At 45.5% G+C, this 26,620-nt stretch overlaps 1 protein-coding gene across 1 annotated transcript in view; it reads right to left on the bottom strand.

Annotated features, from left to right (window-relative positions):
* Positions 1–24,752, bottom strand: part of EIF2B5 (eukaryotic translation initiation factor 2B subunit epsilon) — a 30,956-nt gene extending 6,204 nt beyond the window's left edge. The window contains exons 1-13 of the mRNA XM_087725095.1: positions 24,566–24,752; positions 17,288–17,412; positions 15,575–15,760; positions 14,117–14,294; positions 11,594–11,674; positions 10,263–10,340; positions 9,689–9,998; positions 7,828–7,973; positions 4,266–4,404; positions 1,949–2,050; positions 1,753–1,860; positions 1,465–1,555; positions 404–527 (exon numbers count right to left, since the gene is read on the bottom strand). Coding sequence (XP_087581221.1) covers positions 404–527; positions 1,465–1,555; positions 1,753–1,860; positions 1,949–2,050; positions 4,266–4,404; positions 7,828–7,973; positions 9,689–9,998; positions 10,263–10,340; positions 11,594–11,674; positions 14,117–14,294; positions 15,575–15,760; positions 17,288–17,412; positions 24,566–24,721 — 1,824 coding nt within the window. The 5' untranslated portion in view covers positions 24,722–24,752. The remainder of the gene's footprint in view (positions 1–403; positions 528–1,464; positions 1,556–1,752; positions 1,861–1,948; positions 2,051–4,265; positions 4,405–7,827; positions 7,974–9,688; positions 9,999–10,262; positions 10,341–11,593; positions 11,675–14,116; positions 14,295–15,574; positions 15,761–17,287; positions 17,413–24,565) is intronic.
* Between the last annotated feature and the right edge of the window lie 1,868 nt (positions 24,753–26,620).

The raw sequence follows: 26,620 nt of genomic DNA, 5'->3' as shown, positions 1-26,620 counted from the left end.
TCAATTCCTTCGCAGTTTCCTCTGGAACGCCAGCCATGATGTTTGCCCTCCAGTGGAACTGATGGATTCGGGACAAAGCGCCAGGATCGTAGACACGGTGGGAAAGAGGAACGCGTGGGAGGGGGAAGGGAGAGGGCAGGGACGATGGGCATGGAAGTAGGGGGAAGAACAGCTTCTCTCAATGGCTCCCCGTCAGACAAACGCCTCAATGTCTATAAATACCCGGGCAAGACCAGGTCATCAGCTAGTCAACCATGAAACCAAGAGTCCTTGGCACCTTCGCAGTGCACCCTCCATCTTTCAGCTTACCTACCTGTCTGAAACAACCAACCCCTGACTCTGGGCAGAAGAAACCCTCAAGGCATTTAAAGGCAGGCTAAACCAAGGGAAGGTGGATGCTCACAGAGACTATCAGGGTGCCGTAATCCTGAGGATCCATTTCCGCGCTCATCTTCTGCATTGGGTATTCCAACACAACTTTGCTAAGTACCGCCATCACTTCTTTCAGGCTAATGTTGTAGGCGTATCTGCAAAGGGATGGAGAACTGTTAACAGCCGTCCTTGTTATTTACAGGCCATGCCAACCTTCCTGTGTTCCCTCGGTCTTAAGACAACGTACAGCTTTTCTGATGCTGCTGGAACAGGAATGACCTCCCCAAGGGCCACAGACGCAAGAGCGGGACTAAGATAGGATTTCAACAGCAAGGAAGACAAAGCAGGTTAAATCAATGATTATCTTATACTGCGCTAAAAAGAGTCGGAAGTCAACGCCTTTTCCTTTCTTCCCTTCGACCTCGTATTTTCCTTCCCCCTTTCTTTTTCCTTGCCTTAATTTCCTTTTTTTTATTTTTCTTTGTATTGTATACATTGATAAAACAATAAAAAGTCATATACAGAGAAAAGCAGGACTAAACGTTTAAAACCAGTGGTGGTATTCAGCCGGTTCGGACCGGTTTGGGTGAACTAATAGGGCAGTGATGGCAAACCGTTTTTGGCTCGTGTGCCAAAAGCAGGGGGAGTGCAGGGGGGTCGCGCACAGGCCTGCTACGCCCATAATGCTTTGCACACGACCCCAGTGGGCATGTGCGCACGACCAGCATTCCCCCCCCCCATTTTTGGCATGCTTTTTTTGCCCACCCCAGGCTCCAGAGGCTTTATAGGAACCTGCAGAGGGTGAAAACAGCCTCCCCCCCCCCCAACAGAGCTTCCCTGAAGCCTCCTGAGCACAAGAAACCGGAAGTTCGGGAACAGACTTCCGGGTTGCTCGTAGGGCCGGTTTTAGCCCTCCAGAGCCTTCAGGGACCTTCAGGAGGCTTCCCTGAATGCTGATGTTGGCTTCCCACCAAATGCTGGTGTCCACAAAGTGGGAGAATGGCCACCTACCTTTCCAGGTCTTGGACCATGCCCCCCTCTGGACAGCACCCCTTTCTCCTAAAGTCACAAAAGCCCTGACCCATGTCTTACTTGAGAGAGTTGATCTCCAGAACCAGATTGTCGCAAGATATTTTCTCTTCTTCACCTCTCTGCAAAGTCCCCAGAACCTCTTTCTGGAAAACTGAAATCAAAAGCAGATGAGAAGCTGAGTCAGTACTCAGGTGGATGAAGAGCTGATCAAAGCAAACTTGGGCCTCCATTCTGAAAGCCAGAAAGCTCTTTTTTTCTTCCGTGCTCAATTCAGTTTCCCCTTCAGTGCCACGCAGGAAGGTGTATCGAGAGTCAACACCCTGCCGCAAAAGGGAGAAATAAGATTACCTTCGATGTCGTCCATCTGAGGGGAATCTGTCCAGCTGTCCGTCTGCACGGACCCAAAGTTTATCTCACTGTCAGAATCACTTTCGTCTTCAGACTTGACGGTGAGGCCTAGTTAAGATGGGAGGAAAGAGGGCCGTGGGACAACACGTCATTCCATGCTGGTCATGGCGTTCGGAAGATGCTCCACTTGGCTTACCCCAAAGGCTGTGTCTTTGTTCCTCCTGGTCTGCTTCGTTTTCGTCGGCTGCTTTCCAAAGGTAACCCCTGCCTTCTAAGCCAACCTCTTCTGTGTTGTAGCCTGAAGTAGAAAATTAATGTCGGCTTGATTACCATCATTTGGGGGGGGGGGGGTTGCTAATTAAACAAAAGAAACAGGTGCATTGACAGCGGTCCCTAAAAAAGTCTACTTCAAAGGAGAATATTTGTAGCTCAAGGCTGAAGCGAGGGGTCCTTAATGCTATTGGAGGTTGGTCCTCCCCCCCCCCGCCCCATTCCTTCTAGCACTGATGACGTTACCTAGTTTGGGTAATGAAACATCTGCAAGGAATCAGCAAAGTTCAGAGAGCACCAAGGTCTCCATAATGCCCCTCCTCCTCCTCCTCCACCACCTCTACAAACCCTGTTCCGGTCTAGCACTGATGATGTTACCTAGTTTGAGGTAACCCAACAATCCGGGTCCTTGCAGCCTGAAACAGCTGATCGTTGGAAGGCCCCGACAATCAGCTGCTTGTGCTAATCAGGCTGTGCTGAAACTGAAACAGGCTGTTTGCTGCAAGGAGGCAAATTGCTGGGAGGCAGAGGCAGATTCCCCCCCCCCACCCCCCTGTTTTCCTCCCCAAAAGCTAGGTGCGTCTTATACTCTGAAAAATACGGTACATGAAGTGATGGTAAAGGTATTGTAGGAAATGATCAAGTTGAATCCGAGGGAGGGGCCAAATGCATCAACAGTCACAAATCCCTTCGCGCCCACAAGAGATCTAATCCAGCCCATCTTGAATTCCTTTCTATTCTCCTGCTAATTTCCCATGACCGTTAGTAGTTCAGATTCTTGTAGACAGCTTTTGCTTACAATAAATCTTTATATGCATTTGAACTGCTTGGACCTCCTGATTTCCCTGATGCTGACAGGTCTGGAACTAGGATCAAGGACACCGAGGCGCAGGTCTGTTCTTGGCCACCAAAAATTTCTCTCTCTGCCTGACGTCCCTTGCAATATTGGGGGAAACCTAGGAGGGAGCACTGATGATGTTGCCTAGTTTGGTAATGAAACGTCTGCAAGAAAACCACAAAGCTCAGAGAGCACCAAGGACCCCACAGTTCACCCTTGAGCTACAAATATTCTCTTTTGTCAAAAAGTAGGAGGAGAGAGAGCTATATATATATATATAAAACAGCTAAAGCTCTTGAACGAAAGGAAGGACACAATTCTAATTTTAAAAAAAAGAAGGTATTTGCACCACAAGAACAACAAAAGCTGAGTAAAATAAAATGGCTGGAAAAGGGGATTTCAACTGTATCCAAATAGGAGTCAGAGGCTGGAGCCCACTTTCCCTCCACCACTCCATCATCATCTCCTTCCCACCTACTCATTCAAAGCAGATTCTTTCTCTAGCTGCTTAATCCTTAGCAGTTATTAATCCTTATCCTTAAATCCTTAGCAGGCTCCCAAGTGAAGACTCTATGGCGAAAAGGCAGAAGAGAATAACAGAGTCACAGAATTGGAAGGGACCTTAAGAGGTCCGCTAGTCCAAATCCCCTGCTCAAGCAGGAGACTCATGTCAGACAAATGGCTGTCCGGTCTCTTTTTAAAAACCTCCAGTGATAAGAGCACCCAACAACCTCTGGTAGCAAGTCGTTCCACTGGTTAATGGGTTCTGTCAGGAAATTTCTCCTTAGTTCTAGGTTGCTTCTCTCCTTGGTTAGTTTCCACCCATTGCTTCTGGTCCTGCCATCAGGAGTTTTGGAGAATAGTTTGCCCCCTCCCCCCCTTCTTTGTGGCAGCCCCTCAGATATTGGAAGACTGATTTGATTTGATTTATTTGGCTTGTATGGCGCCCTATTCCCGGAAGACTCAGGGCGGCTAACAATAAAAAGGGGAGGGGGGTACAAAAATAAAAATAGAAAGCAGCAATTTTAAAAAATTCAACAACAATCGTAACCTCGAATTGGGCTGGATAATTCAACAGCCCCAGGCCTGCCGGAACAGCCAGGTCTTAGTTGCTTTGCGGAAGGCTGGAAGGGTAGTAAGGGTCCGGATCTCAACGGGGAGATCGTTCCATAGGGCCAGAGCAGCCACAGAGAAGGCCCTCCCCCGGGGGGGTCGCCAGCCGACATTGGCCGGCAGATGGAATTTGGAGGAAGCCTAGTCTGTGGGATCTAATAGGTCTTTGGGAGGTGACTGGCAGGAGGCGGTCTCTCAAGTAACCAGGTCCGACTGCTATTGTGGCACCCTTAGAAAACCACAGAACAGTCTCGTTCTCCAACAAATCCCGGGGACCAAGTTCTCCCCGTACCTTTCTGCTTCACTTTGCTCTTCTCCTTGTTCACACCCTCCTCGTCGCTGAACTCATCATCATCATACTCTTCTTCATCTGCAGGATGCAAGGATAGGACTGTGCCTTCTGGAAAGGCCTTGTTAGGGCCCACCACCACCTACAATTAAGCAACGTTTCCACATTTACTCCCTCCGGGAAATCAAAAAAAGGCTTGCAGGATTCAAGCCCCCCCACCTCAATTCATATACCATATTTTTTGGACCATAAGACGCACTGGTGTATAAGGCGCACCAAGATTTCGAAGAGGTAAGTAAGAAAAAAAGATTTTTTTTTGTCCTCTCCGGCCCCCAGGAGCACTCTGCAGGCTTCAGCAGGGCTGGGGGAAGGACAGGGTGCTGCGTTCCATTATAAACTGTTTAGATAAAAATTATACAATACAATAGCAGAGTTGGAAGGGACCTTGGCGGTCCAACCCCCTGCCTAGGCAGGAAAGCCTATACTGTTCCAGACAAATGGCTATCCAACATTTTCTTAGACTTCCAGTGTTGGGGCATTCACAACTTCTGGAGGCAAGTTATTTCACTGATTGTTCTCATTGTCAGGAAATTTGTTCTCAGTTCTAAGTTGCTTCTCTCCTTGATTAGTTTCCACCCATTGCTTCTTGTTCTGCCCTCAGGTGCCTTGGAGAATAGCTTGACTCCCTCTTCTTTGTGGCAACCCCTGAGATATTGGAAGACTGCTATCATGTCTCCCCTGGTCCTTCTTTTCATTAAACTAGACCTACCCAGTTCCTGCATATAAGGATGGGGAAAGGTTGTAATCTTGAGAATAAGGATCTGAGACGGCCTGTAGGAGAGGACCAGGCTGAAGGGGTCAAACGCATCATCAGTCTGGAGTCCCTTCATATCCACAAGAGAGCTAAGACGAGCCCACCTTCAATTCCTTTGACTCTTATCTACCGCCAATTTGTTTTCACCATTAGTAGTTTCTATTTCCAGATTCTAGCGGAGAGCTTTAGCGTACAATAAACCTACAATTGCAATGAATGGTTGTAGTGAAGAAGAAAGGCTGAACGCCAAAGAATGGAGGCCTTTGAACTCTGGTGCTGGAGAAGGACTCCTGCGAGTCCCTTGGACTGCAAGGCCATCCAACCGGTCAGTCCTAGAGGAGATCAACCCTGGCTGCTCTTTAGAAGGCCAGATCCTGAAGATGAAACTCAAATCCTTTGGCTGCCTAATGAGAAGGAAGGACTCCCTGGAGAAGAGCCTCATGCTGGGAAGGATGGAGGGCAAAAGATGAAGGGGATGGCAGAGAAGGAGGTGGCTGGATGGAGTCACCGAAGCAGTTGGCATGATCTTAAATGGACTCCAGAGGATGGTAGAGGACAGGAAGGCCTAGAGCAGTGTTTCTCAACCTTGGTCACCTGAAGATGCATGGACTTCAACTCCCAGAATCTCCCAGCCAGCAGAGCTGGGTGGGGAATTCTGGGAGTTGAAGTCCACGCATCTTCAGGTGGGCCAAGGTTGAGAAGCACTGGCCTAGAAGAATATGTTCCATGGGGTCGCGATGGGTTGGACACGACTTCGCAACTAACAACAACAAAACCTACAAATTCATTTGAAGGTCCTGGACTCCTGATTTCCTGTGCTTGACACCACACTGATTTAGGAGGGCATTCAAGTTTCTGTCGGGGGGCTTCTACTAACGGTCAGACATCCACCAGATGAATAAGGACCCTGCTTTTTGAAACTGCCAATGTATTCGGAGTAGACCGAAGAGGGACAAGGCAAATGGTGGGTGGCGTTTTATTTGTCTCAAGATGCTTTGATTTCCCACCTTTGACCCCCATTTAAGGATCTGCAACCAACTCGAAGATGTGATGACTTCAAGTTCCAGAATTCCTTAGCCAGCATTCTGGGCATTAAAGTTCACCTATCGTAAGATGTCTATGGAGATTCTCCGTCATCCAGCTCACAGTTGTCCCAAAGGTGCTTTTTCAAGAGGCAACTGGACTTTCTATTTTTTCTCTGAAGACCTTTCGCTTCTCATCCAAGAAGCGTCTTCAGCTTTGACTGGATGGTGGGGAAGGGAAGGTTTTAGATTCCTTCCCAATGGAGGCAAATAACCAGCTGTCTGCAAGGCGTATCAATCTTCTCCTTCCCCACCATCCAGTCACAGCTGAAGAAGCTTCTTGGATGAGAAGCGAAACGTCTTCAAAGAAAAAACAGAAAGTCCAGTTGCAAAAGAATGGAGGCCTTTGAACTCTGGTGCTGGAGAAGACTCCTGCGAGTCTCTTGGACTGCAAGGCGATCCAACTGGTCCTTTAGGCACGTCTGGTATAACCTGGGCCCATAACCAGTGTTAGGTAAGCTCCCCGTTGGGAGAGCGAGTGCGCTCAGAGAAGCGTTGTGAGAGTGTTGTTGGAGAGCACACAAAGCAGCATACGGAGACACTGCAGTTTAAATAGGCTTTTACTTTCGTGGAAATAGAGGTATCAGAGGCCATCAAACAGTCCAAGTCATACACGGTTAAGACAGTCAGCAATCAACGTCTTTCAGTTAAGGGATAATCCAAATAACATAGTCCATAATCATACAAACAGTCCGGCACACAAAGTTTGCTAGCAGTTGCAAAACTTACAATAGCTCACGTTGATCACTATACGGCACTTCTAACAGCCAGCTTCCAAAACACTCAGATCTGATCAGCATCTAACAGTGATTCTGACTCCATCTTATGGCCAATTGAGGAAACAGCAACCAATCACATTTACAGCATGATTTAAAGAAACAGGTATAGCATTGTTACATGATTTATATATTGCCAACCCAGCCGTTAGAATTATATTCCTAACAAGTCCTAGAGGAGATCAACCCTGACTGCTCTTTAGAAGGCCAGATCCTGAAGAGGAAACTCAAATACTTTGGCCACCTAATGAGAAGGAAGGACTCACTTGGAGGAGAATGCTGGGAATGATTGAGGGCAAAAGAAGAAGGGTACAATAGAGAATGAGGTGGCTGGATGGAGTCGTCGAAGCCATAGGCGTGAGCTTAAATGGACTCCAGAGGTGGGTAGAGGACAGGAAGACCTGGAGAAACATTGTCCATGGGATCATGATGGGTCAGACACAACTTCCCAACTAACAACCAACAACCAGCATCTTGGTTCTAGTCCGAGGGTCTGGTGTGTAGCAATTGTGTGGAGACAGCTTGCCTATTCACTACAACAAGGCTGCAACAAGTTGCCTAAATACTGTATGTATATGTGAACAAGAAAATGTAACATTATTATTTTATCAACTGCTCCTACTCTGGCTCCAAAGTGGCCTTCCCCATTTTCACTTCTGCCAATGCTTCAAAAGCTGAGCTTAAATGGACTCCAGAGGAGGGTGGAGGACAGGAAGGCCTGGAGGAACGTTGTCCATGGGGTCGCGATGGGACGGATACGACTTCACAACTAATAACAACAACCAGTTGCCTCTTGAAAAAAAAAAAGCACCTTTTGGATACCAAGGTTAAGAAACATTGCTCTCCCAGAGCAAAAATAAAAGGATAACGAAAACATGCCTCCTCTAACTCACCTGGGAAGTAAGGACGCAATGAGGGTTCAACGTTACACCTTCCTTCACCTCTGCCTCGTCACAAACGATGGACTGATAGATTTTTACACCGTCTCCTATATGGACATCGTTCCACAGGAATGCCCGGTCCAGAAGGACACCGTTACCTGTTCAGTACCCAAAAAACAAACCATCACTTTATGCCGTACTCATCCAGGTGTTTGCTTACAACAGCTAAGTTAGTTGGGTCTATTCCTTGTCCCACAGCATACAATGGCTTGTTTTTCTTTAGCACTTTATGTAAACTCTCGCCGCTCCTAAGCCATGTTTACAGACAGTCCTCGACTTACAACCATTGCTTCAGTGAGCGTTGAAAGTTACGACTGCCTGGAAAAAGGTACTCACCCAATGGCCACATGACCAAAATTTGGGTGCTGGTCGTCTGGCATGTATTTCTGAGAATTGCACTATCCTGGAGTCATGTGTGATCATCATTTATAATGTGCCAGCTGGCTTCCAAAGTCAATGGGGGATGCCAGATTCGCTTAAGAACTGCAGCAAAAATGAACGTTTGTGTGGCTGCAGAGAGTCTCCCCCTTGGGGGTCTTTTTGTGGGGGTCGGAGGGGGGCAGAAATTCCAATTTGGGGGTCTGCTTTGGCCTTCTGGTGGGGGGCTTTGGGTGAAGGCTGGAGGGAAGCACCGCTGGTGGCGAAGAGTCGGAGGGCCTCGTTCCAGTGGGGCTGCATCATGGCCTGGAACTGGCTGACCATCTCAGCCCGCTGAGCCTCCAGGAGCCAGTACCTGCCCTTGCACTCCCGCAGGTCTTCCCTCTGCTTGGAAAGCCCATGCTCCTAGTCCTCAGTGAGGAGCTTCTGCTGAGTCTCCTTCTCAGTCTGATCCAATTGGAACTTAGCTGTTTTGCCAACTCTTTCTCCCGGTGGCTGCTCAGCTCCAGCAACTGTTTCCTGTTGGGGCCCTAAGGAGCCCGGGCGGGGTGGAGAGGAGTGGCTGGGAGGGGAGGGGCAAGTAGAGGCTGGAGAGACGCCCTCGATGTGAGTGACATCATGTTGGCCACGCCTACCTAGTTACTTGACCACCTAGCCATGCCCACCCAGCCGGTCATTAGGCAGATCATATTAGTGGTCTGCGGGATTTAAAATGATGAATTTAGTGGTCCCTGAGGTCCGAAAGATTGGAGACCCCTGGTCTAGACCACTGCAAGCCACCCAACATTTTCTCCCTGTGTGATTTTTGCCTCTGAAAGTCAGTTAGCTGCAAATTCCCCTCCAGTAAATTAGCAACTGCACCAAATCTCTGCGATGGGAACAGTCGTTTGATCCAGCCCTCATATTTTACATCACCTCCCCTCTGCGGTTCAACAATTATAGGTTGTCCTCGACTTACAACACTTCATTTAGCGACCGCTCAAAATTACAACGGCACACTGGGGAAAAAAGTGTGACCGTTTCACACACTTACAGCCGTTGCAGCCTCCATGTGGTCACATGGATCAAAATCCAGCCGCTCGGCAACTTGGTTCATATTTATGACGGCCGCAGTCTCGCGGGGTCAGGTGATCTGCTTTTGCGACCTCGTGGCGAGCAATATCATTGAGGAAGCCAGATTCACTGAACAACTGGGTGACTAACTTAACAACTGCAGGGATTCACTTAATGACCGAGTCAAATGAGGTCATAACATGGGGCAGAACTCCAACAAATGCCTTGTTTAACCACAGAAATTTGGGGCGCTGTTGTGGTCGTAAGTCGAGGACTATCTGTATTAAGACTTCTTCCCGTCATGTTTTCTGCACCCAGAGGTCGACACCAGGACTCCTCAGGCCCCCAAACATGGTCCTATTTTGTGGGCATCGCGACGCACCTATTTTGCAATTGGGCCCAATGACGCTGTTGGTGATGCAGCATTTCGTGCCCACGGATGTTCTTTGCCCAATGAGAACATTCTCTTCCAGCACACTCTCATGGCCCAGGCTCACTTCTGCCCCCCGGTAGATATTGTGGCGGGAGTGAGTGCAGCTCGGCTTCTCGTTGATGAAGTTCATTTCTGGGGTGACGGGATAGACCCAGCGCTGCAGGATGTCGGAGGACACCGACTCGTACATCGACAAATTGGAAACGGAGGCACCGTATTCTTCTGACGTCACGTACATGTGGATCTGGTTGCCCAGGACCTGAAAAATAAGAGAAAAGCTGTCTGTTGAATGAGCCTGTTTCCGGCCTCCGGAGCATGGGGGAGCGCACGATTTCGGCTATCATTCTGAACACTCTATGGTGGGGGAATCAGTCTTCCGGTCAGCTCCAGAATTGAAGAAGAGACTTCCAGTTAGGACCTTTGTGGTTCTTTGAGTGTTTAAGGTTGCCAACCCCTGCCCTAAACCTTCATGATTTGGAACAGGACTACCACTCGGCCACAGACGCCTCCGCTACGTATTTACCTCTTCGTTCACCAACAAGCCACGGACAAAGTCATCCCGAGTTTGATAATCAAAATTATCCGTAAACAGCTCGGCCACCTACAAAAGAAGAACAAAACAAGGTTGATGTCAGGCCTGCAGCCATCTTTCCTTTCGGATCTTTGGCCTGCCACACTTTCTGTTATTCTGCTAGGCAATTTCTATGGTGGGAAAATGGGGGGGGGGGGGATTGTAAGGAGTTAGATGATAAGTAGCTATAACAAAGTTCTTTCTAGAAAACCAAGGTCATCCTTTGTCTCTGCACCTGACCGGAACTGGATGGGTGAAACTGCCAGAATGGCATTGGATGATTGGACCATGGGATGGATTTGTGGGTGTGGGGGCAGGATCTTGAACTTTCAACTGGGTGGGGAAAACCGGGAAGTTTTCAGATTCGGGTTTTCCCAGATGTGCCAACATGGCTCTCTTAATCAATTGGAACTTTGAGGAATCCTTTGCCTTGGACTCTGATTTAATTTTGGATGCTATTTGGAACTCCGACAGTTGATTTTATGCAACTTTAATTTTATGATTCTGTCTGAAACGAGACCAATACACCAAGAGAAATCTCCACCTTTGGCACGAAAAACTACCAATGTGTCTCATCCTAAGTACAGGTAGTCCTCGACTTAACAATTCGCTTAGTGACCGTTTGAAGTTTCAACGGCACTGAAAAAATGACTTATGACCGTTTTTCAAACTTACGATCATCACAGCAATCCCCTGGTCATGTGATTTACATCCGGATGTTTGGCAAGTGGTTGATATTTACAACTGCCACAGCATCCCGGGGTCATGTGATCCCCTTCTGTGACCTTCTGACAAGCAGTCAATGGAGAAGCCAGATTCACTTAACAACCGTGTTACTAATTCAACAACTGGAATGATTCACTTAACAGAGGTGGCAAGAAAAGTTGTAAAATGGGTCAAAAGTCACGTAACGAATTTCTCGAGAAACTTTGGGCTCAACTGTGGTCGTACGTCGAGGACTACCTACACGGACTGAAGTGCACAAAGGAACACGTATGTCACTACAGGCAGTTCTCACTTTAGTTCTCACTTAGTGACCGTTCCAAGTTACAACGGCGCTGAAAAAAGTGACTTAGGACCGTTCTTCAGACTCACGACCGTTTCGGCATCCCCACAGTCATGTGATCAAAATCTGGACGCCTGGCAGCTGGCATGCGTTTATGAGGGTCGCAGTCTCCTGGAGCCATCCACCCAACCATGATTAAGCAAATTGGAAGTTGGCGGGATGGAGACAGAACCCAACCGAGCTTCGCGTGATTCCCGATGCTTTTCATGCCACGTACCTGGGGAGAACAGAGGCTGATATGGCAGTCTAGCAAATCGTTCCGTACTTGAACTTCGTCAACACTGCCCTGAAAAAGATTCTAGAACAACAACGACAAAAATATAGTGAAGACACGTATTACTAGAAAGTCACAGTCATTGCTATGAAAGTTTTTTTTCCTATGAAATAGAGTGCTTGATCATATGATATATATAAAGGACAATAATGAATCTAATGTATAAGAGTGGGATGATTTGAACGTTATGCATAATTGTAAGTATTGATCACGTTATACTGGAAAGATTTTTATATGTTAAATGGACTAATGATGATGGAATGAATAATTGATACATACACGAATTGAAATATTTAATAACTAACATTGGATTAACAATGGAAAATTACCACTGGAGTTGAATATGTCACACTATAAGTATTGTATACTCTATGGATGATTGGTGACATTGTGGATAATTGAAATTAATGATGAAGTCGATGGGAATTTATTTTTATTTTTATTTGTGTAAGGCCAATAGATAGAGATAGGTGATTCTATAATCTTATAAAGATTTATTGTTACTTAATAGATAATTAAGGATTTAAGGAAATAAGGTTTGCTTGAAATGAAGGAATATTAATGGTAACCTGAACACATAATGCTCAATGATAGTGATGTATTTAGTTAAGTTTGATGGACAACCAGTGATCTTATTTCTAATTGTGAAAACTGATGCACAAAAGCTTGTAACCAAACGACATGCTTGACGAAATTGAGGAAAGTTCTTTGTAATATGTTGTTTTGTTTTTGTTTGTTTTAAAAATATTTTTTTAAAAAAATAGAGTGAAGACTTGGACCTATTCCATTCACTGCCAATTCTACTCTCTGCTAGCTGGGAATTTCAATAGGGGAACTGGGTTTCTAGAAGAGACTTTTTTAAGAAGAGACCGGACAGAGACTTGTCTGAAATGGTCTAGGATAGTGACGGCTAACCTTTTCGGCACCGAGTGCTGAAACGGGAGCAGGTGCATGTGCGCTGGAGTGCCGCAACCCGGAAGGGAACAGCTGGAGCGTGATGGAACCTGGAAGAGCAGGGGGCTGCTGCGCACATGCACAACGGCCAGCTGCTCTCTTCCGGGTTCTGGCACTCCAGCGCAACATACATGCTCCAGTAGCAGCTGGCGACGCCGTGCGTGCCCACAGAGAGGGCTCTGGGTGCCACCTCTGGCACGCGTGCCATAGATTTGCCATCACGGGTATAGGATCTTCTGCTCGAGCAGGGGGCTGGACTAGAAGACCTCCAAGCTCCCTTTCAGCTCTATTCTAATCTGATCTGCATTCAGTTTTGGTCGCCAAGATGTAGAAAAGATGTGGAGACTCTAGAAAGGATGCAGAAAAGAGCAACAAAGATGTTTAGGGGACTGGGGACTAAAACATATGAAGAACGGTTGCAGGAACTGGGTATGTCTAGTTTAATAGAAAGAAGGACTAGGGGAGACATGATAGCAGTCTTTCAATATCTCAGTGGTTGCCACAAAGAAGAGGGAGTCAAACTATTATCCAAGACATCTGAGGGTAGGACAAGAAGCAACGGGTGGAAACTAATCAAGGAGAGAAGCAACTTAGAACTGAGGAGAAACTTCCTGACAGAACAATTAATCAGTGGAACAGAAGTTGCCTCCAGAAGTTGTGAATGCCCCAACACTGGAAGTCTTTAAGATGATGTTGGATAGCCATTTGTGTGAAATGGTATAGGGTTTCCTACCTAAGTAGGGGGTTGGACTAGAAGACCTCCAAGGTCCCTTCCAACTCTGCTATTGTATTGTATTGATTCTGATTAGACCACAGGGGGAAATCACTCCAGCTCAAACAAAAATCAGTATAGCAATAGCACTTAAGACTTATATATATATATCACTTCTTAGTGCTTTACAGCCCTCTCTGAGTGGTTTCCAGAGTCAGCCCAAATGCCCCCAACAATCTGGGTTCTCATTTTACCCACCTTGGAAGGATGGAAGGCTGGCTCAACTCTGAACCGGTGAGAATTGAATTCCATGAGTACCAGGACAAAGTTTTCTCGTCAAAATGCACCAGGTACCAAATTCAATGAATGTCATAGCAGATTATGACTCAAGAGGTGAGTTGCTCCCGGTCCGGCCCGGATCGGGCGAACTGGCAGTGGCAGTGGTGGGAGGCTCCGCCCACCCACCCAGACGCTTCAGCGCATGCGAGCGCAAGCGAACTGGTAGTACAGAAAATAGAAACCCACCACTAGTATGACCGTACTGGGCCTTGAAAGGCGCCATTCTATTCTGTTAGCTATTAACATAAGTGTATCTCAACCCTAGCCATTTTAAGACTTCAACTCCCAGAATTCTTTGGGACTTCAACTCCCAGAAAGCTTTGCTGGTTGAGGAGTTCTGGGGATTGAAGTCCACAGATCTGAATAGGGCGTTTCTCATCCTTGCCAGCTTTAAGTCAAGTGGCCTCTTAAACTCGTAGCAAAACCGGCTGCTTGACTCTTGCTCGTTGATTCACACGCACCAGAGGAAAACCGAAATGGTGGAGGCCTTGCTTCCGCTGATAGTGGAGCACCCGTTTCGTAACACTGTCCATGACCAGGATAATATCATCCTCCGGACATCGGCCCCGATGACCTGGTGAACACTCTTGAAATATCATCGTCATCACAGATACATTCTTCTCCATTTTACGCCGTGTCCTGTACCAGGAGAGAGTGACAAATTCAGTTGTATAATAATACTATTAAAGGACACTCACAGATAAGATAGCAACACATCTTTCCTGCCAGAAGGTCTGTTCTGACCCAAACTTCCTTAGAAATCAAGAAGCAAAGTCTTGGTCCTGACAAAACCTCTTTTATTTACATGACTGTGAATTCATTCCATTCACAGTCAGCAAGGCTTTGGCAAACAGTCTTTCAGAGGAATGTTTATCCACACGCACCTTATCTCGTTTGCAGCGCTGCCAGATGACTAGTTTCCAAAACACAGGGCAAAGCAAAACTTGGCAGACTCTCTTATAATCACAAACAGAACTTTCCAGAACAAATGAACGGATTGTTTCCTGCAAAAGTCCCCTCCCCGTTCATTCCTCTTTTGTTTCCTCTGGGAGGGGCCAATCACCTTCAAGGTGTGGCTATACTCCCAAGTCGACCCTGCTTTCCTAGTTGTTCTTGTCTTCCAGCAGCTCTGCGCATGCGCACACTGGGAACAGGCTCCAGCTGTTCCTCTGCCTTGCTGCTGTCTAGCTCCCTCTCTGCCTCCAACGCAGAGTCCTCGTCTGAGCTTTCCTCAACCTCCAGGACTGGCCCATGTTTCTCCCCATCAAAGGCTTTTGGAGGTAGTCCTTGTCTTACAACAGTTCATTTAGTGACTGTTTGAACTTCACAGAATGACATTACTTATTTATTAAATTTATTTGCAGCCCATCTCATTTCAAAGTCACTTCAAAGATATGACTGGTTGCTTTATTAAAAACAGAAATCTGGTCTACTTTATCCAAACCCTTCTAGCATAAAGGTAGTCCTCAACTTGCAACAGTTCATTTAGTGACCATTCAAAGTTACAATGGCACCAAAAAAAACCTTTGATTTATGACTGTTATTCACATGGCCATTGCAGCATCTCCATGGTCACCTGATTGAAATTCAGACGCTTGGCAATCGACTCATATTCATGATGGCTGCAGCTTGGCAATTGGCGTCCATTTATGACATCATAAATATGAGTCGATTGCCAAGCGCCTGAATTTCATGTGATTTCCTCCTTTGCCACTTTCTACGTAAACAAAGTCAGATTCGCTTCACAAACCCTGTTACTAACCTGACCACTGCAGTGATGCGCTTAACAACTGTGGCAAGGAAGGTCGTAAAATGGGGCAATACTCACGTAACAACTGTCTTGCTCAGTGACATAAATTTTGGGGCTCTGTTGTGGCCGTAAGTCGAGGACTACCCGTGCCTTTCTCCTGAACACCCACCTGTGCTCCTGTAATGCTGTAGAAATATTAATATTGGACACCACGTCTCCCGAGACAAGGATGAAGTCGGAACGAACAAGGGACTTGGCATCAACATCGCGCAAAACGTCGCCGAGGGAACGATAGAGATCTGAGATGACAAACCGCACAACGTTGGGGGATGTCGGGCAGCACCACTTAGAGTTTCTGGAGTGGGGGGGGAAAAAATCAGAGACAAGAAACAACATGTTACCTAGTTAGGGTCATGAAGCATCTGCAAGATCTAGTGGATTGGGAAAGAATTTGGAACACAAATTATAAACTAACACGATCAGCAACACTTAAAAGAAAATATATACAAAATGTTTTATCGTTGGCATTTATCACCAAAAGATTGGCTAAAATGTACCCAAACATGAAGCCGACCTGCTGAAAGTGTAAAAAAGTACAAGGGACTTATTATCACATATGGTGGACCTGCCCGGAAACACAAAAATATTGGACAAAAATTTGGAAATGGGTGCAAGAAATTACAGGAGAACAGATAAAATACAAACTCGAAATCTTTCTACTGGGAATAATCAAAGGGAAATATACAAAGAAAATTAAGTACATATTAACACATCTGCTAACTACAGCTAGAATAGCATTTGCCCAATGCTGGAAACAAAATAATATCCCCTCGGACGAATTAGCGATGAAAAAAACTTTCTGGATTGTGCAGAGATGGACAAATTAACACTGAAATTAAAAGATAAAGAAGAGTCAGATTATTATGAAATTTGGAACAATTGGTACAAATGGCTGCAAAACAAGAATAAAATTAATTAAGCCAAAAAACTATATATATATATATATATATATATATATATATATATATATATATATATATATATATATATATGTGTGTGTGTGTGTGTGTGTGTGTGTGTGTGTGTGTGTGTGTGTGTGTGTGTGTGTGTGTGTGTGTGTGTGTGTGTGTGTCTGTGTGTGTGTGTCTGTGTGTGTATAAAGTGTGTAAATATAGAAGCAAAATATTATATACATGTACAGGTATGATGACATAACAATGTTGATGTAATGACTGTAAGGTGTTGTAGAAGGGAAAAAATAATAATATAAAATCTGCTAGTCTGAAAAAAAAAGAAAACATCTGCCAAAAAACAACCAAGCTCAGAGAGCACCAAGGGCCCCTCATTTCAATCCAGAGCCACAAATATTATATTTTATTGGTATCACTTAGTGACATTTATCTGACAACCGCCTTCTGTCCGTCTTCAGCCATCTCGAATTCCAATAGACCAGGGGTCGGCGATCTTAAATACTCAAAGAGCTACAATAGTCCTAACTGGAACCCCCCCTCCCCCCATTCAATTCTGGAGCAGACCGGAAATCCGGTTCCCCCACCATAGAGTCTCCTCCCAGCGCAGCGTCCTTTTTCCTCTACCTGTCCTAACCGGAAGCCCTATCAATTGTGGAGCTGGCCGGAAAACCCACCCCTTGCCATAGAGTCTCCTCCTGGCATGCCCTGCTTCCACACACACACACACCCCAAAAAACCCGGAAACTCCTCTCAAAATTGCAGTGCCGACCGGCAGCAGGGAACCACAGTAGAGGGATGAAAGAGCCACATGCGGCTCCAGAGCCACAGACTGCTGCCCCCTGCAATAGATGAAAAGCAAAGGGAAAAGGCTCCTTTTTGGGGGGAGAGACCGAGAAAATGACCGCTCTTACTGTAAATGCTCCTTGATTTCTGCCGATTTCCAGCAGCAGAAGACAAAAGTTTCTTCCACCCCCGTCGCAGTGAGGAATTCCAGGGTATATTCTATCATAGCCACATTTGCCAGAGGAATCAGAGCCTAGGGAAGCAAAGGAAAGTCAGACAGAAAAACAACCCCACCGTAATCTGCAGTTCTGCTTACATTTAAAGAGTCACACAATCCTTCTAATACAATAACAAGAAGAGAGTATTCATTAAAAAATAGAAACCATGGGGGGAAAGTATTAGAAACCAGGAACTGCCTTAAGCCAGAGATAGAACTGGTGTCAGGCCTGGAAGCCCTCTTTTGCATTGGGCCTTCAGACCTGCCACATGTACTGCTGTGGGAAATTTTTTAATAATTTTTTATTATTAAATAACGTTCCTTTCTCAGATAGTCAAGGCCACCTTGCCCTGCACCTGGAGGGGCGTGACTGGGAGACATCTCCAGTTGTGATGGTGCCTGATTGGGCCATGGGATGGACATGAGGGCGCTGGGGAAGGGATTTGGGCTTTCACTTGGGTGGAGAAAACCTGGGAGCTTTCAGATTCGGGTTTTCCCAGATGTGCCAATGTGACATCTCTAACAAAATGGAGCTTTGGGGAACTTCTAGCCTTGGAGTTTTCTTTCGTTGGTTACTTGGAACCCTGACAACTGGTGCCTTCCAGATGTTTAGGGAGTCCCTATGCTGCTGGCAATGCCCTTCGTGCTGATGTTGAAGTACAAAGCACTTGAAAGATACCATGACTAGCAGGACAACTTTGTACCGCTCGTCCTCGAACGTACGGCCGCAAATGAGCCCAAAACTTCTGTTTACTAAGCGAGACAGCTGTAAAGTGAGTTTTGGCCCATTTTATCACCTTTAGTGTCACAGTTGTTAAGCGAACCGCTGCACCTGTTAACTTAGCAGCACAGTGCTTAGATGAACCTGGCTTCCCCATTGACTTTGCTAACTCTCAGAAGGTCCCTTCCAACCCTGGGATGCTATGATTCTGTGATAGATAAATAAGATACAGGAAGGAAGGAAGGGAGCGAGGGAGGGAGGGAGAAAATGAGGGAGGGACGGAAGGAAGGAAAGAATGAATGAAGGAAGGAAGGAAGGAAGGAAGGAAGGAAGGAAAAAAGAAAAGAGCAAGGGAAAGAGAAGGAAGGAAGGAGGGAGGGAGGGAGAGAGGGAGGGAAGGAAGGAAAAAACAAAAGAGAAGCAAGGGAAAGAGAAGGAAGGAAGGCATGAAGGAAGGAAGGAAGGAAGGAGGGAGAGAGGGAGGGACGGAAGGAAGGAAGGAAAAAAGAAAAGAGAAGCAAGAGAAAGAGAAGGAAGGAAAGCAGGAAGGAAAAAAGAAAAGAGAAGCAAGGGAAAGAGAAGGAAGGAAGGAAGGAAGGGAGGGAGGAAGGAAGGAAGGAAGGAAGGAAAGAAGGAAGGAAGGAAGGAAGGAAGGAAGGAAGGAGGGAAGGCCACCTGACTGAAAATGGTATAGGGTCTCCTGCTTGAACAGGGGTGAACTAGAAGACCTCCAAGGTCCCTTCCAAACCTGTGATTCTGATTCTGAGATAAATAAATAAGACATATGACTGGCAGAGACGGATGGGCGGACGGATGGATGGAACAGCTTGCTTTGAGAAGTTGTGGGTACTCCCTCACTGGAGGTCTTTAAGAAGAGACTGGATAATCATTTGTCTGAAATGGTACAGGGTCTCCTGCTCGAGGACGGGGTTGGATTAGAAGACCTCCAAGGTCCCTTCCAGTTCTAGCCTGATTAGCGCTTTACTACTGTCAGTCTCTCTCTCCTGCCTGGAGAACGGCATTCTGGCAACTAGACAGTGGCAGGACTAGAGAGACTCAAGCTGAAGTGGAAAGTTTTTGTTCCAGTCCTCCCTTGCTGCTTTTCTGGATCCTGATCTGGATAGGCCAATCAAAAAGCCCAGGGAGGTCATTATCAATGGAAAAAGCTCCCTGCTCTTAACGGAGGCCAAGTTCCAACTTGACAAGACGGCATCCCAACACACTCATCATAAACATGAGCTGGCATCAGTCCGTATTCAGAGTTTGGCGCAGGAACAGCCCCCTGATGCAACACTCCATTTCTCTTGACTGCAATTTTGCGATAAGGATCATACGACGATGCCCCTCCCAGGATATCTCCAGGAGCAACTCTTGGGGTTATCTGTCCTTCCAGACCAATAAATTACAGGATCATCCTTACTCTGAACAGGTGACAAATCCAGAAACGGCAGCCTCCACTATCCGGCCATAAAAGGTTCTATCTAGGCCAGACAGGCTGGCCAGGGCAATCCCGTAGAGCGAGCTTGGCTCCCAGTGAGTCCTTGGGAGACATTTGCGTACTTGTTTTGGCAACAAGACAAGGGGAGTTGGCCATCGCCATCAGGGACACCGGTTTTCGACATCCCAGTCTGGGCTTCAGCGCTGGGGAATCCCTTGAACTTTTCACAAGTGAGCCAAGCCCTATTCAGCTTCCAAGCACAGACAGGATTGCGGCTGCCTGCTGAGAGCGCACCGCTTCTTATAAACGGATCCTTTTCTCTGCGGTGGCAAAGAAAGACATTTCCACATTCTCCTTCAGAGGAATATAATAACAGCTGCCGCAACGTTGTCATTTAAAGATGCTTCAGCAATTGGGTAGAGAAATACACACATACATACACACACACACACAGGGACAAAGGCAAATGGAGAGACATAAAGAGCATTCTTAAAACAAAGAGCTTAGCCAGAGTCTGGATTCAGTAATGAAGCCAATATAACAATAGCAATAGCAGTTAGACTTATATACCGCTTCATAGGGCTTTCAGCCCTCTCTAAGCGGTTTACAGAGTCAGCATATCGCCCCCACAGTCTGGGTCCTCATTTCACCCACCTCGGAAGGATGGAAGGCTGAGTCAACCTTGAGCCGGTGAGATTAGAACCGCTGAACTGCAGATAACAGTCAGCTGAAGTGGCCTGCAGTACTGCACCCTAACCACTGTGCCCCCTCGGGATAACATCTTTTTTCCCCCAACAATGGCTTTTAGCTCCATGTTTGGTTTGCAAAGAATATTGGAGCCGCTTTAATACCCTTGAGCAATGTTCAATCATTCAGGAAAAAAAAGCTTTGGAAGAAGCATTATGATTTTCATTTTTCAGTCAACTGTACCACTTCCAGGTACTTTCTGGGCAGAACTTGTGGTGTTGTTATAATTTTTATACCTGTTAGTGGTTAAAGGCAAAGGTAAAGGTTCCCCTCGCACATATGTGCTAGTCGTTCTCGACTCTATAGAGGGCGGTGCTCATCTCTGTTTCAAAGCTGAAGAGCCAGCGCTGTCCGAAGACGTCTCCGTGGCCATGTGGCCGGCATGACTCAACGCCAAAGGCGCACGGAACGCTGTTCCCTTCCCACCAAAGGCGGTTCCTATTTTTCTACTTGCATTTTTACATGCTATCGAACTGCTAGGTTGGCAGAAGCTGGGAAAAGTAATGGGAGCTCATTCCATTACATGGCACTAGGGATTCAAACTGCCAACCTTTCTGATCGACAAGCTCAGCATCTTAGCCACTGAGCCACCGCGTCCTTCTGTTAGTGACTAGGGCTCAGTAATTTGAAGGAGTCCTTTTTCTCTGCATTCTCTTCCAGATTCTTCTGAACTCCACAATGTCCATAACTAGGATGTCCTTCAGAAGTTAAAATTAGCTCAACTCCCTTCCTTCAAGTCATACCAACTATTTTAACCCAACAAATCCTCCACAATACCTAACACTGCGTACAAAATGAAAACAAGCAGCCCAGAAATCTCTTCTTAAAAATAGTTATTTTGGAATCTTCACTGATACAAGAGAAAATATATCTAGGAACTAAAACGATGGGAATAACAACTTCACAGAAACCATCGTTGTGATGTATTTCCTAGCAAAATTTTAATATTCCCAGGAAAACCGCTTAGCTTAAGAGCTGGCCAAATTCTTTTCTGACACGAAAGCTTCTCTGGAGCCTTTGAAAACTTATAATAATAGAGGTTTACTGTTAATTGGATGCTTTTACTAGTTGTTAGGCAGAAATGTATAGCCAGCAATTAATTCTGTGCAGGATGAGCTGGTTGCTGCAAAAGACAATCTAGAAAAGCCAGTTTTATCTCCTGGCGGTAAGGCAGACTAAAATTACTCTTAAATGGATGTATTCATTTCCATATGTAGGACAACTCAAAAGGTGCCATGCCTTCTACATAAGCTGCTGTATTTATTTCATAGGAAAGAAAAAAGATTTGTGCAGTTTGGTAAACGCACTTCATAATAGACCTGAAATGAAATATGTTTTGCACACATCCTCAAAAACTGGAAGTTTTCTTTCTTCACGCCACTGGATGTAGGAACATTCAATTATCCCTCGCATTTACCATTTCATTGCAAAAGCAATACAGAATTACTTGCAAGATAGTGACTCAGACAATGGAGAAGTGAACGAGGATATTTACCAACGCGGGTTTGGAAAACTTTGCCTAGCCTGTCTTCCCATAACTGATATATAAGCACTAAACACAGAGGTCTTCAAACTTGGCAGCTTTAAGACTTGTGGACTTCAACTCTCAGAATTCTGCAGCCAGCAGAACAGCAGAGCTGGCTGGAGAATTCTAGGAGTTGGAAGTCCACAAGTCTTAAAGTTGCTGAGTTTGGAGACCCCTGTTCTAGCAGATCTAATGGGGGCTACTGATGATCTGTATTTGAGGTTCCGATGAGTTGCCCCGCCCCCCCCCCCCGGTCACATAACATTTTGAGAAATCAGCAACCAAACTACATTTATGAACATTTAGAGTTTCCAACGGGCATCTGACCACGATCTATTTAAGTTTTGTCAAAAATTGGCAGTTATGTCTGGTTTCTGGCAAAACCAGATCCACAAAGGCTTGGGTGTATGCAACTATCGGAATTGGGTCATAAATAACTTTTGGGAAGTCAGATGGGACTTTGGACTGGTCACTAAGCAAGGACTACCTGTATGGCACAAAAGAGTTTGGAAAACCAGTTTTGGAATCAGGTGCAAAGTACTTTTTAAATCAGGTGCAAAGTACTTTTTCAATGCCTTGAACATATAGGGATCACTTATCTATTTAGTTAAGTACTGTCTCTTCCAACTGGTAGAAATCTTACAAGATCCAAGATCTCTCAAATGAATCTGCCAGTCTCGTCTTCAAAGCCAACCCCATCCAAGGACTTAATCAGATTTAAAACAGAAAACGCAATTTGTTTGGTTTGGAATAAGTTATGTATTCAAATAACCAGCTAAATCCCAAAGGTGCTTTTTCAAGAGGCAACTGGTATTTCTTTGAAGAGGTTTCGCTTGACATCCAAGAAGCTTCCTCCGCTCTAACTGGATAGTGGGGAATGGAAAGATTTATACTCCTTGCAGACAGCTGGTCATTTGCATCCTTTTAGAGAGTCGTTGAGGCCACTTGGAGTCCCAAAGGTGCTTTTTTCAAGAGGCAACTAGACTTTCTGGTTTTTCTTTTGAAGACATCTCACTTCTCCTCCAAGAAACTTCTTCCGCTCTGACTGGATGTGGGGAATGGAGAGTCTATTCCCCACCATCCAGTCAGAGCGGAAGAAGCTTCTTGGATGAGAAGAAAAATCTCTTCAAAAGAAAAACCAGAAAGTCCAGATGCCTCTTAAAAAGTATCCTTGGGACAACCATGAACTGGATGACTGAGAAACTCTATAGACATTAACCAGCTAAATCTTTTTTTTCTGCCTTCGTGTCAGTTTTGACTATTGGCAATTGCCTAATTTGAGATACAGCAACTTCTCAAAGTCACCCAGCTGACTTCATGCCTGAGGCAGGAACTAGAATTCACACCCTCTTTATTTCTATCTCTATTTCTATTTTCTGTAGTGCCTATAGCCACTACAATAAATTGGCACTCAAAGCCATATTTTAATCGGGAGGGTTTATTAAATAAATGTTAGATCTATACAAGATGCCAAAGTCAACCCACATTATGGCTTATTATCACAGATTGTAGCAGTGTCACACTTAGTGAAGCAAACCAGCTATCATTTTTTTCCATGCATACAAAAGAATACATTGTTACTTTAGCAGTTGACTTCCTGCCTCATAATCAGATAAATGATGTCAAGCGTAAAATGACAGGCAGTTATCAAAAGCATAGACATTTGAAAGAAAATCCATACAAACTATAAAAATGACATTTCATTCAGTAGAGATGCAATTGGCACCGACAGTTGCTCGACTGAATAAAATAAAGGTTTTTCATGCTTTAGCTTAGTTAAAAACTTTATTAAATTGATAGAAAAGAATATTGGTAGCTTAGGATTGAACTACGGAGTCCTTTGTGCTTTCCCAGTTTGGTTGGTTTGTTTTTTTTTGCACATTTCATTACCAAACCAGGTAACATCATCAGTGCTAAAAGGGAGGGGTGGTCTGCTCTCATTTCATAAACCAGAAGAGAATATTTGTAGCTCAGGACTGAACTGCGCAGTCCTTGGTGCCCTCTGACTTGTCATAATACGAAGGTCACCGCTTCTGTAAGATGAACATAAGTTATCTGACTTACTATGGGCTCGAATTCAACGTAATGTGAAATGGTAAAGGGTCTCCTGCTTCAGCAGAGGGGATTGAACTAGAAGACCTCCAAGGTCTCTTCCAACCCTGTTACTCTGTATAACCTTTGATGAGGGCCAGAATTCCTTAGGAGAGCATGACCAGGACAAAAAAGAACTGAAAAATAAAAACTATCCAGATCTGCCAAGCTGTTGCCCTTTAAATAGGCTGGACTACAGCTCCCATCATCCTCAGAAAGCCTGGTCTAGGCTGGCCACGAGAAGCTCTGTGGCCGAATGGCAGAAAATAAAAAGTATCCAGATCTGTCAAGCTGTTGCCCTCCAAAAAGGCTGGACTACAGCTCCCATCATCCTCAGAAAGCCTGGTCCAGGCTGGTCACTAGCAGCTCTATGGCTGAATGGCAGAAAATAAAACTATCCAGATCTGTCAAGCTGTTGCCCTTTAAATAGGCTGAACTACACCTCCCATCATCCCCATAAAGCCTGGTCCAGGCTGGCCACTAGCAGCTCTATGGCTTTGGGGCACCAAGTCAGGCGCCCCATCTGGAGATGCGAGACCGCAATTTTCTCAACCCACTGTCCCGGGCCATGCTGGCAGGGGATGATGGGAGTCGAAGTCCGGAGCAAGAAGGCTTGCAGGCTACCTAGCGAAGAGGCCACGAGGGAGGAAGGGAGACGCTAGCTCACCCGCGGCCGGTCCTTGGAAATGGGGAAGAAGCGGCGGTTGAAGCTGTCGGCGACCAGGACGGCCTGCAGCGGAGGCGGAGGCTCCTCTTGGGGGTCCGAGCCACGCGAGCCCCCGGACCCGGCGCCACGCTTCCCAACAGGACCGCGGGCCGCCATGCTGGCTCGCGCTTTCCACTCCCCCGACACCCCACGCTTGGGGCCCCGCCTCTTCCGTTTCCGGAAGAAACCGGGGGAAGAGACGGGGCCTCGCAGAGGACAAAAGGCCTTCGGGAAACACAAACGCAGCGGACGAATAAGAACGCTGTGGGAGGAGCGAAGGAGGGGAGGAGCATTGTAGCTCCTCAGCAGTCCCTTCTGAGGGAGAACCTGTGATTCTCCTCAGGAGAGACTGGAGTTGTCAAACGTTGAAATGAAAAGCGTTTTAAGCACAAAAAAATAATCCTAAAGAACTTAGAATAACTTTATTGTCACTTTGAATGTACACTAATCGGCATACATTAAAAGGAAATGTCGTTGCATGCAGCTCTCAAAGGGTCGCCACCTCCAATTTTACCCTACACAAACATGGATGGATGGATGGATAGATGCAAAACTAACTGTGTATCCCTAAATTATGGTATATGACACAGAACAACACAGTCTAGTTCAGATATATGCATGTACATAGTTTAGAAGTTTAATAACATTTATATGCCGCCCAATCCCATAGGACTCCGGGCGGCTGAGTGAGCCCACATTTCTTGGGTTGCCAAGTTAAAAAAAATACTGAAATACATATTTCATGCCTAAGCAGGGGGTTGGACTAAAACAGTGTTTTTCAACCTTTTTTGTGCAAAGGCACACTTTTTTCATGAAAAAAATCACGAGGCACACCACCATTAGAAAATGTTAAAAAAATTTAACTCTGTGCCTATATTGACTATATATAAAGTGTTTTTCCCACGGCACACCTTACACTATGTCACGGCACACTAGTGTGCCACGGCACAGTGGTTGAAAAACACTGGACTAGAAGACCTCCAAGGTAGATGGATAGATGGATAGAGAGATTATATATATAGAGAGAGAGAGAGACAGAGAGAGACAGATATTAGAGAGAGAGAGAGAGAGAGACAGTGGCAGATATAGATAGATAGATGATAGATAGATAGATAGATAGATAGATAGATAGATAGATAGATAGATAGATAAATAGATATTATTTATCTATAATATAGATAAAGAGAGAGACACACAGAGACAGAAACAGAGACAGAGAGAGATTAGATAGATAGATAGATAGATAGATAGATAGATAGATAGATAGATAGATAGATAGATAGATGATGGATGGATGGATGGATGGATGGAGAGAGAGAGAGAGAGAGAGATTATATATAGATAGAGACAGACAGACAGAGACAGATATTAGAGAGAGAGAGAGATATTATATATTTATAGGGAGAGACAGACAGACAGATATTAGAGAGAGAGAGAGAGATTATATATAGAGAGAGAGACTGAGAGACAGACAGACAGACAGAGACAGACAGACAGACAGATATTAGAGAGAGAGAGATTATATATATAGAGAGAGAGAGAGAGACAGACAGACAGACAGACAGACACAGATATTAGAGAGACAGAGACAGAGTGAGGGAGAGACAGAGATATTAGATAGATAGATAGATAGATAGATAGATAGATAGATAGATAGATAGATGATAGATAGATAGATGATAGATAGATAGATAGATGATAGATAGATAGATAGATAGATAGATAGATAGATAGATAGATAGATAGATAGATAGATAGATAGATAGATAGATTATATATCCATATCCATATGTATGTATGTATGTATGTATGTATGTATGTATGTATGTATGTATGTATCAGTGGTGGGTTCTGGATTCCGGCGTCACCCACATGGATGCGCACCGCACGCACACGTACTTTCCTGCGACGCTTCCGCAAATCCTCCGCGACGCTCCAGCTGTTCGGCCCCTGACTGTTTTTCACACTTAACAACCACGGTAGCATTCCCAATGGTCACGTGATCAAAATTCAGAG

Source organism: Thamnophis sirtalis, unplaced genomic scaffold (assembly GCF_051295495.1).
Source record: "Thamnophis sirtalis isolate CommonGarterSnake01/CBP01778 unplaced genomic scaffold, rThaSir2_p1.2 scaffold_11, whole genome shotgun sequence".
NCBI classification, from domain to species: Eukaryota; Metazoa; Chordata; class Lepidosauria; order Squamata; family Natricidae; genus Thamnophis; species Thamnophis sirtalis.
This window is presented reverse-complemented; position numbering and strand designations above follow the sequence as displayed.